The sequence below is a fragment of the Clarias gariepinus genome, chromosome 12 (assembly GCF_024256425.1).
Source record: "Clarias gariepinus isolate MV-2021 ecotype Netherlands chromosome 12, CGAR_prim_01v2, whole genome shotgun sequence".
Taxonomy (NCBI): Eukaryota; Metazoa; Chordata; class Actinopteri; order Siluriformes; family Clariidae; genus Clarias; species Clarias gariepinus.
Genome location: NC_071111.1, coordinates 23,834,225 through 23,845,378, shown reverse-complemented (window position 1 = coordinate 23,845,378; position 11,154 = coordinate 23,834,225). Strand labels below are relative to the sequence as shown.

The following is an 11,154-nucleotide window of genomic DNA, read 5'->3' as shown; positions in this document are numbered from 1 at the left end:
ACTGACATTATTGTGTTGTTTACTTAAACATGACGCACGACCAAAGTACCTTGTGGAAACAAGTTTCAGTATGATTCACGTTATTACTTACAGTTAAAAAGGAAAAAGGGAAAAAAAAGGAGGACTTTTAGGCTGTACAGATACGTACATGCACAAAAAAAAACCCACAGAATCCTTCAAATATTATCTACAGATACTGGCAGCATGGTGGTTTAGTGGTTAGCACTGTGGCCTTGTGCCCGCAGGTTCTGGGTTTGATTCCTGTGTTGGGATACGTTTGCATGGAGTTTGCATAGTCCCCCCTGTGCTTGGTGGATTTCCTTTGGTTACTCTGGTTTACCACAGTCTAAAGATATGCAGATGTGTAAGTGTGTGTGTGTGTACCCTGACTTGTGCTCTCCTGGGATAGCAGGACAAAGCAGTAAAGAGATGAGGGAGTGAGATGTGTAAGATGAAATCTGTCTCGTGCTACACAGAAGGAAAGAAAGCTGGAATCAGGAAGCTTAAAATACAATACACTCCATACTTGTATGTAAATGTATCTATAAATTTGCCTTGTGCATATTAACAGAGCACAACAGAGTGGATCGAGTTTACAGTAAACAAACCTCTCAGTCTCAGTGCTAAAAACTGCGACGTCATGCCTCTGCACACACACACAGAGGAAAGGAATTCTCGGAAAGACTATGGGGAACCGCCAAACTCCCTCCCATGTCAGGAAACACTGACTCACTGACACCCGAGACTGGCCCACAGATCGGATGTTTGTGAACCCTCAAATATTTGGAACTATCTCGCTATACAGTGTCTGCACTGCTACATTTAGGACGGTTCTACATTCCTTTGAAGAAAGCCACTGATTCCAGAGTGAAGGTAATGACTTTGTGGATGTTACTTATGCGTTATAGCTAAGAACATGTTTATTCTTAGTATTACCCTGTATGAATTAGGCCTTCTCAAGGATTAATTCAAGTAATATTCAAAGATCTGCATCAGCCGAGTCCAAGACCCCAAGTGCAAAAGAAATGGCACTGATTGTGAATTAAAAGTTTATATAAAATAAACATGAGAATTTAATCGATTTTCAGAAAACAAACTAAATAATCAAAGTGGATGCGTTTTAATGCCTGAATAAACAGATAAAGCAAACTGATCTTAAAGGGCAACACAACAAGATACTGTACTGTCAAATAAAAACCCTTGCAGTAGCTTTACTACCAGGTTTATTATGGACAGGTGGGGGAAAAACCACAAAACTAGTTCAAGTTAACAAGTTCTCGAATGCGTCGCACAAAACACCGTTAGGTTTTGCTTTAGTCGAAGTGTCGAAACTTTCTCTTTTTTCATCTGCATTTTTTTGTTCACCAGTAAGTAGAGCTCTTCACTCCTCCTCCAGACTGACTGTGCAACAGTTCTCCTCTGTGTTGCGTCAGCACTGTAGATGGTTTATTAGAGCTCTGTATTTTTCCACGAGCACACCGTTTGCGATCATGGCGAAGATCAGCTCGTGTTTCAAATGGACCTTTGTCTTCTTTAACTCTCTTTTCGCAGTAAGTTTCTCCTTATATTTGCTTTATTTACATGCTGGTTGTGAGGTCCATTTTAAAGACAAGATTTTTTATATAATCTAATTGTTATGCTTTGATCTGCTTGACTGTTTACTTTTCCACATTCTTTTTTAACTTTTAGATCTTTGGGATTGTCATTATTGTCTTGGGTCTGCTCGGGCAGCCGTATGCCGAGGAGGTGAGAACCCTGAATTTATTATTAATCATAGTCAATAGTGTAGTTTTCCTCCCTGTACTGTGTGAATGTGGTTGAATCACGATGTAAAAATTATTCACATACACAAGAACATGGCAAGCTTTTTGAGTTTCTTTTAAAAACTGTGCGAGTTGGGTGTCCAGTACATTACTAGTAATAAAAAATACAAAATACATTACTTGTGATATTGCAGCAGTTACAGTACTAGTAAAACTTTAAAAAATGTACTGGCTCAATTATTAGTTTAAAAACGTATAGTGGTTAAATTACTAGGAAAAATGTAGTTGATATATTTAATAGTTCATTTTAAATTTTAATTGTTAAATTATTAGAATTAAAATGTGGTTGTTAAATTGCTAGCAATCATTTAAATCTGTCTTGTTATATGTTTACCATTTAAAGTGTTTAATAATACACTAAATGAGCTAGGAGATTGTCTATGTGGTGAGCATGTTAATCGACATCTTGGGCTATTTTAAGAAAAAGCTTACAACAACAACAACAACAACAAAACACTGAATTACTAAGAGACACGAAGTGAAAACTTTCACAGGTTCCACCACATCCGCCACACTCGACATGTTTGGTTTGTCCTTGGTTAACATTTCATTATTTAATCTTTTCTCTTTTCTCAGCCAAATGCCAGGACTGGAGTGATCGTATTTTATGTGATCGGTTCCATCATTTTCTGCATTGCTGTTCTAGGAGCTTATGGCGCACACAAAGAGAGCAAGTGCGCGCTGATTGTGGTGAGTGTGTAGGCAGAAAGGAAAGTGAAAACTATAACTGATCCAGGAAATGAATCGAGAGCCAGTAGTGGCCACCAGTAGAACATAGAGTTCAAAAGGTTGATGTAAACGTGGTTTTAAAACACAACCCACGAGGGACAAGTGGCATGAGACTAGTACCAACGTGGATGCTGCTTTCATCATATGCATGCAGTTTTCTCTGAGAGATTTGTACTGTGAAAAATGTATAACATAATATTTTTCTTCGCAGTTTTTCATCCTTATGTGTTTGGCGACGGCTGGCATGTTGCGTTTCGCCATTCCGCTAGCAAGTGCACGCCCAGAGGTATTACAGCTCGATTTTAGTTTTGCCTTAACTTCCTTTTGTTATACATTTATCCAGCTAATGGTGTATAAAGGAAATGTGTCTCTGTATTGTCATTGTGATGAATGCTCTAAATTTACCCTTTAGGTTTAACTTCTTTTTTTATTCCCCCCTCAGATTTACTCAATTCTTAGAGATCACTTCAAAACAGAATCGAATTTGACCGAAGATCAGGAGCGTGCATTAAACCCCATTCAAGAACATGTAAATGAACTATTCCATCCATACGTCTATTAATTCTTCCAAAGCTTTCAGTCCGTTGCATTTAAAACATTCTTTCCATGTGGTTAATTAGTTCCACTGCTGCGGACTCTTTAACGGCTACAGGGACTGGCGAGGTAAAGTTCCTGACTCATGTAACTGCGTGAACCCGAACGCAGACGACACGTGTGAGATGGTAAGCTTCTATCGTATAAACTATACTTTTGTTTTGGTTCATTTACGCTTTTTCTATTCCACCTCAGAGAGCAAACGTATTAATCTTCATTCATCTTTCTATTCGTTGTTCGTATAGATGTCCAGCAGAAGTGTCTGGTCCAAGGTGGGGTTTATTTATTTACTTATTTATTTGCAATCTGCTATACCTGTACCATGCAGTGTACGTAAAATGTCTTTAATTTTATGTTGTTGTTTGTTTCCCCATCTGAATTTAGCCGTGTGGCATCCTTATTACAGAATATGTAATGGTCATCACGATGGCTGTGTTGTTCAGTCTCGCAGCACTTGCTGTAAGTACATTGCACTTTCCTATATAATAACAACCCTAGGGGTGTTTATCAAAAAGCACACATGCCTTTGTTTCAATATTACAGTAGATATGTAAAGCAGCCAGGATTCAGTGTAAAAGCGGACACATGCATAATCCTTAATTGTGTTGATTTCATAAGGATCCTCGAAAAAATGACACTTTTAGTTAGGTTTAACTAATGCAAACTAGAAATGCCCTAAGGATGGTTAGGTTTGCACAAAAGGTTTTTTTAACGTGAATGTAAGTCATTATTGTGACCCAGAAACAGCCACGGGTTTTTAGAGAAACGAAAGCGAATTCCAGGGGCTTTCCAGGTTTACTCGGCCCACCACGAGCTTATAATAGCTGCGTGCCTGTTCTATCTTTCCTCTTGTTATCTGTGTGCCAAAATAATTTCCTGCCATAAATTTCCAGATAACAGAAGCCATAGGAACCGTGTTTAAATGATAAGCAGACTTGGAGTTGTTATTTGAACAGACTCCATTAAAATAGTTCATAGGGAAATACAGTTTCCTTAGTGTGTTTCTGGCCTGCTTGTATTTACAGCATTGTTGTTATCGATTTGTTTAAAACATTTTAACAGATAATCTGGATTAATACTAAATAAACAAATAATACAGTAGAAACAATAGAGGAAACACAAATACAGAAAAAGTAATTATACCGTTATAAAGAATATTTATGTTTTTATTGAATTTTCTAGCTGTATATTCCTTACCTTGATCAGCCATAATGTTAACACCACAAAAGATTATAATTTTAACAAATTACCGATTTTTTTTTTAATGTTATGCATATAATACAGAGAATGTGTGTGTCAAAGAAGCTACAGTACTTCTGAAGTTCATGCAAAATGAAAGAGACCGATATTGCTTCCCTAAAAATTTTAAGTTGCTAACTGATGATTTTATATGTGTCTCAAGAATAGGGATTTTTCAGCGTTATAATGTCAAACAATAAAATTTTAAAATGCTAATTATACATATTTCTTTATGAGTATTGATTCTAAAATTGGTGTAAGCTTCTAGAAGCATATGGCTCGTAAAAATTTTGGCTTACTGTACATTTCAGCATTCCATGCGAAATTAAGGATGTTTAGCCCCCCTAAATTTTTGCAATATCTTAACAATTTGGCATTTTAGAATAATACACTTTTTCAGGTTTATGTCTTTTCATATGGAATCTAAGTTGGCCAGGTTTTATCTGAATGATAATTAAGATCAATGAAAGATTTGAATTGTAAAAAGTTACCAATACCACATTAAAGGCCATAGATAAGAAGATAAGGAGATAAGAAGCATTACAGTAGGTATTATGAAAAATACTGTTATGATCTGAAAATTCACTTTTTCACCTACTGTAGCTGAGACACTTTTTTGTCACAATTTGAATTGCAATGTTATGGCTGATATATATAAATATATATGAATTTTATTTATTTTTATACGATCATGTCTGTCTTCTTAAAAATGTATTTTACTATCATTAACCCCCCCCCCCCCACTTCTCTCCGCAGATTCTGGGAGGCCTGATGTCTCTTGCGATGATCATCCGTGTGTGTGCTTGTCCCGAAACTCAGCTGCCATCATTCCCGCTGTCATACAAGCCACCGAAATACACAGAAGTGATTAACTATTAACCGAGCAATATAACAGCTTGAGTTTGCGTAACTTTTTTATAAGGTTTTTTTTGTTAAGCTGGTTGAGCTTCATCCTGTCCACGTGTGCACATTCCTATCCTTCTACACGTCCTTCATTTTACTGAAAGAATGTGTGGAACAAACCGACAAGCCAAGCAACCTGTATTGCATTTTATATTCCTAAGATTCTTAGATGTTTTATGCACAAGGCTTTGTGATATTTTAGGACTAAGAGATATACATCTTTACTTTATATATACATTTTTTTAAGCTTTGACCGACCTTTAGATTCGTTCAATACAGGTACACTGCTTAAAATCCTTCCTATTCTGTTCTACTCATCAGCCGGTACACTTAATTATATAACCAGAAGACTGATCTTATCCCATCACTGATCCTAGCTCATGGTATCATCAATAAATTATGCATTCGTTATGTGCATTTAGCCAAAAACACTGTGTTAGAATGTAAGAATGCACTATTATTTTTACTCGTAAAGTGTGTCGAGTATAAATGGCTATAAGATTCAAAAACATAATGTATATCTTCTCTGGGTTTCAAGATCCAGTGCCATGCCACATCACACGTTTATATAAATGTTGTCCCAGAGAGAACTGATGCAGTTCATACAAAAGCAAATGTTTTTTTGTTATTGTTTTATGTTTAATATAATAGTTTCATGTTTAAATGTCTGTTTTTTATGCATTTTTACGAAAAATAAAAAGTATAAAAATCTACTCTCTATTTGGTGTTCCCAAATTGCTCATAGTGTGTGAATGGGTGTGTGATTGTATGTATGTGTGTGTGCCCAGCGATGGATTGGCACCATGTCCAGGGTGTACCCTGCCTCGTGCCGTAAGCCTCCTGGGATAGGCTCCAGGTCCCCGCAACCCTGAATACAGGATAAAGCGGTATAGAAGATAAGTGAGTGAGTGAGATATTTACATTATTTCTTATGGGAAAATTGGCTTATTTACTATAAGAACTCCCATCCTAAACAGATTTGTATGCTGAGGTTCTGCTGGACTTCTTTTTTGAGTTTCATTTTAAAACCTGCATGTGTTGTTAAAAAGGATAAACCCAACATAAAGACCAGCTGCCTACAGGAGAAAAGTCAGACTGTACTGAGACTGAGAAAGGAAAGAAAATCAGTCTTGCTGATACAACAATTTCAAATGTCCTAAAGAAGAAAAAAACCATTGGTGTATTAACAATCAGGGATTTAATCAGTCGGCCAAAAAAAACATAATCAGTGGATAACAAACATTATAGGAGCTGTAAAGAGAAGCCGAAAAACAATATTCAATAATGTCACCAACAACCTCCACAGGGCAGGAGTAAAGATATCAGAATACATGGTTCAAAGAAGACATTGAGAGCAGAAAATAGACACACCCTACTACAAGATGCAAACCATTTAGCAGTAAGAACCAGAAGGCCAGACTGGAATTCACAAATAAATGAACAGCAGAATAAATTCAGAATTCAACAGAAACATTGTGTCCAAAAACGTACAAAGAAATCTATCTAATTAGGAGGAATGTCTTCATCCAGCAAGACAATAACCTTAAACACACTGCCAAAATAACCAACTAGTAGTCTGGCCAAGTCAACCAGCAAACCTTAAACCAATTGAGCAGCATTTTACATCCTGATCAGGAGACTGAGGAAGAATTCCCAGCAAAGACAAACTACCACTGAAGGATGTGGCACATGGCTGGAAAAGCTGCAAAAAAAGAAGCATATGACAGTTTTATGCAAGCAAGTACTTTTTAACCAAATATTAAGTTTTATTTAGTTTAGTAAGTTTACTTTAAAACTCTCAGGACATTGGTGGTTCAGTCTCAGGTCTCGTCTGTCATGTGCAAGGCCTGGGTTCTAATCCCAGCCAATGCCCCAGACACTGGATACCATGCTGCTCCCAAGCCCGGATATAATAGGAGCATTGCATCTGGATGGGCATCTGGTGTAAAACCTGTGCCAAGTTGTGCGTTATGCACTGTGGAGACCTCTGACGGGATCAACCAAAAAGCGTGCTTGCATATACATACACTTGTACTGTATATCAAAGCGAATTTCCCCGATTCGTTCCACAGCCCAAAAATATTTATATAATATATTGGCAGAGACTTGAGCACACCTAATTAAGAAGTGAAACAGGTGTTGGATACACGTACACATGTCTAAGTAAGAATATGGACAAATATCCAAAAGACACACGATCAGTTTTAAGAATACTGAGTTTAATAAAAGTATACACAAAAATAAACTAGTATGTGCATCTGCATGATACCAAACAAATAGATGCTTATACATGGTCTGTCTCTTGAGAACTGTAGAAAAAACCTGGAACAACCAACAAAAAAAAACAAGGACAGAAGAAATAATCAGGTGACAGATACCAGATGTCAAGCACACATGTTTTAATGAAAAGTGCACAACTGAAACTAACAATACATGTCTGTATTAGTTTAATGGGCTTTACTGTATGCTGAGTACACATACGAATAGCAACACACGTAGACGTGCATAAAGGGCAATGAATAAATAACCAGAGACACAGAATAAAAAAAAACATATTTGAAAGATAATGGAAAATAATTATTAAAGAAAATGAATTATTATGGGAAAAAGTTATGAGCATGAAGAGGAGTCAGATAGCGAGGTGTGTGACGTAATGGTGCAAGATAAGAGAAATGTAATTATAATGGGTTAATATTACCAAGGCTGGAAAAAACAAATTGTACAGGGGATGAGACAAGGTGAGCTCTCCTCCCCTTGCGAACTGTATAAAAAAAGCATGTATTTCACGGTAAAATCAGTCTGCTCTTGATAATGCTTTGATTTATGACCTAAGCATTGCAAGGTCGGCTCACTTGGGTTTTATTGCTGCAATAAATCCTGCTTACTTCATCCAGATCTGCACAGAGTCCTGGGTCTCTCTCTCTTTGTTACTCTTTTTACTAATAACACTGTGTTTGTTTGGTATTCACTTAAGGCAACATTAACAGGTGGAAGACAAAAAATCTCCCACACAGTCAAGAAGCAGGAGAAATACAAAAAATGAAAACCATTAAAGGACAAAAGAATAAGAAAACAAACAGCCAAACAAAGTGAAGAAGAGTAGGACAGAGACAAAGTGAAACCAGATCAAAGACAGAAGCCAATCATCAACTATTATCCTGCTGATTCTGATTTGTAATATCAGATGTGTAAACTCACAATGAGGTACATTTAAATTGTAAAAAAAAGCATTGTTTGTTAAAAGACTTTGAAGTTAGTGCATTAGTTAACCTGTTAATGTTTCGTTGTTGTTTTTTTCTGCAGGGCTGTTCTAGACATCTGGATAAGATTGTTGTGGGATGACAAGTGAAGGGAAGTTTAAGGTAAGGCTTTAAACGTTTAAGACTTAAAAAGATTGGATACGAAGTCTTATATTTTCAACTAAATTTAAATATACTTATTCATGCTTAGTGCACGAATAAGTATAGTGCTGAAAGCCACTTTTGCACAGTCAAGATCATTTATGAGTGTTTGAAATTTGTCTTTTCTGTGCGCTCGATATCATAAAGTTACACTTGCACAAACTGCAGCAGGGTGATAACTCTGCAACTATTCCAGCCAACCAGAGATTAGAGTAAGGTCAATACCAGCCAATCAGAAATTGGAGGCGGGCAGATTCGTCATTACTAATGTAGTGTTTCAAAAACATGTTATAGTGTAGAAAATGCATTCAGCAGAAGTATAGAAGACTGTGTGTAATATATAATATAATTAAGGTTATTTGTATTAACCACAAATAAGTCCATATACTAAATAGTATTTTGTATTTAGAATTGGCCAGAAGAAGCATGCTACAGTACTGCCGCAATAAGAATATATTTATTGTATATTACTCGTGTTTGTAACACGAGTAAAAAAAAAACTGCTGTAATGTAGTTATAATACATTAAATATATACTTTTTAAATAATTAATTTAATTAATTACTGTCCGGTATGTACATTAGTACAAACACAGCCATACAGTATACTTTAGGTGTACTAAGTATACTTAAAGTTGTTCCACTTTAGCACACAAAAGTATACTTAATACATTTAAAATTGTCCTTTTGTACTGTACCATTTATTTACAACTTAAATGCGCTAAGTACAAAATTAGTTGTTCCAAAATAGCAAACTTCAAGTATACTAGTCATTAGTCTGGCTGCAAGTACACTTAAGTATGCTTTGGCACGCTAGGATTTAATATACTTAGCATACTTTTTTTTCCACTTGGGTGTTATTTGTCTAATTCATTCTTAGCCATGTTTGCATAGGCTGAAATGAGGCAGCTATTTTATCATATATCATTATTGAGGTTCAAACTTTACTTCTTAACCATCATATATTTGGACGCTGGAGGTCCAAATTTATGAGGGTTAAATTTGCTTTTTAAGAATAATAGGTTAGAACTGGGAACAAGCATAATTTACAATAGAAAATATGTTAAAGAGTATAGAATATACAGTAATAGCTTTTATATAAAAAACGTAATGAGAGAGAAAGCAAAATAGAGGACCCATATTCTAATTGGAAAACAACCAACAATAAGATTTTGACAGTATAAATGTGCAGTGCAAGTAACAATAAAGTGACCATTTTAAAGTGTCAAGTACTGATAAAGTGTCAGTGTAAAGTCCAGTATTTGAATTGAATTGTCTCTAATTATCTGTTATGAATGAAGATGTTATCTCTCACAGAACAACCTTATCGAGGACTTGTGACTGCAGTCGCTCAATAGTTCAGGACTGGAATGTCCTACAAGTCTACCTGAGCCTCCAACAACAAACCGGAGTCCATATTAACTTAAAAGACATCAACTGTTATATTTACCTGACAGCCGCCTATCACACACTATGACTGCAGGTCAATCCTTGTTATCTGTTATCACCCAAATGAGGATGGGTTCCCTGTTGAGTCAGGTTCCTCTAAAGGTTTCTTCCTATTGCCATCTAAGGGAGTTTTCTTGCCACTGTTGCCGTCACTGAGCTCCATGCTGCTAGACTAGCTAAACGATCACCTGTCCTGATCCTCCTGGACCTGACAGCTGCATTTGCACAGTGAACCACAAAATTCTATTATATACTCCTACAAGCCTTGGAATCTGTGGAACAGCATGGCTGTTTGCTTCTTAGCTAGAAGATACAGTAGGTCGTATGAGGTGACATGGAGGGAATTCACATTTGCCCTACCGGTGTCCCACGGGGTTCAGTACTTAGTCCTCTTCTGTTCTCCCTCTATACCTGGGCTCTTGGTAAGGTCAACTCATTGCTTGGCTTTTCATACATTTTCATTGTTATGCAGATGGTACACAACTTATTCTTTCCATTTCTCCCTTAGACACTAAGTTTTTCATCCATAAAACCAAATTGCTGTTCATGCCTGGTGACTCATCCCCCGGTCAAGACCTTGTGATCTCCCTGGACAACAATCAAATTACAGCCACTGCCCGCAATCTCAGGGTAACTGTGGACAACTTTACTCACTCTTGTCGATTTCTTCTTTACAACATCAAAAGAATCCGCCCAGGTGCTTGTTTAGTGCCTTGTTATTTTATGACTGGAATACTACAACTCACTTCTGGCAGGTCTACCTCTGTACACCATTCATCCTCTGCAGCTGATTCAGAATGCAGATGCACAACTCGTTTACATTTACATTTAGTCATTTGGCAGACGCTCTTATCCAGAGCGACTTACATTTTTATCTCATTACACATTTGAGGGTTAAGGGCCTTGCTCAAGGGCCCAACAGTGGCAACTTGGTGGTTGTGGGGTTTGAACCTGGGATCTTCCAAACCGTAGTCCAATGCCTTATCCACTGAGCTACCCCTGACCCTACCCCTGTCGT

General features: G+C 36.9%; 1 protein-coding gene and 1 long non-coding RNA gene across 3 annotated transcripts; both read left to right on the top strand.

Annotated features, from left to right (window-relative positions):
* The first annotated feature begins 714 nt into the window (after positions 1–714).
* LOC128534003 (tetraspanin-8-like) lies at positions 715–6,001 on the top strand. Of its 2 annotated transcripts, none has more exons than XM_053508258.1 (10): positions 715–873; positions 1,369–1,550; positions 1,690–1,746; positions 2,400–2,513; positions 2,764–2,838; positions 2,995–3,081; positions 3,173–3,274; positions 3,392–3,418; positions 3,531–3,605; positions 5,142–6,001. In XM_053508258.1, exons 2-10 carry the CDS (start codon positions 1,491–1,493, stop codon positions 5,262–5,264), a joined length of 720 nt encoding a protein of 239 aa, XP_053364233.1. In that variant the 5' UTR covers positions 715–873; positions 1,369–1,490; the 3' UTR covers positions 5,265–6,001. The 2 variants fall into 2 exon arrangements, with proteins under 2 accessions (XP_053364233.1, XP_053364234.1); XM_053508259.1 differs by having other exon boundaries at positions 723–873; positions 1,397–1,550.
* Positions 6,002–7,529: 1,528 nt separating this feature from the next.
* Positions 7,530–10,826, top strand: LOC128534006 (uncharacterized). Its single transcript, XR_008361440.1, has 3 exons — positions 7,530–8,492; positions 8,592–8,650; positions 10,005–10,826. It is a non-coding gene; the product is annotated as an uncharacterized LOC128534006 (long non-coding RNA).
* The last annotated feature ends 328 nt before the right edge of the window (positions 10,827–11,154 follow it).

Bases quoted from the DNA above. Each gene is read 5' to 3' on its own strand.
- LOC128534003 (XM_053508258.1), top strand. From the start codon at position 1,491: ATGGCGAAGATCAGCTCGTGTTTCAAATGGACCTTTGTCTTCTTTAAC. The intron at 2,514-2,763 runs GTGAGTGTGTAG...TTTTCTTCGCAG, and splicing joins GCAAGTGCGCGCTGATTGTG to TTTTTCATCCTTATGTGTTT. The intron at 2,839-2,994 runs GTATTACAGCTC...TTCCCCCCTCAG, and splicing joins TAGCAAGTGCACGCCCAGAG to ATTTACTCAATTCTTAGAGA.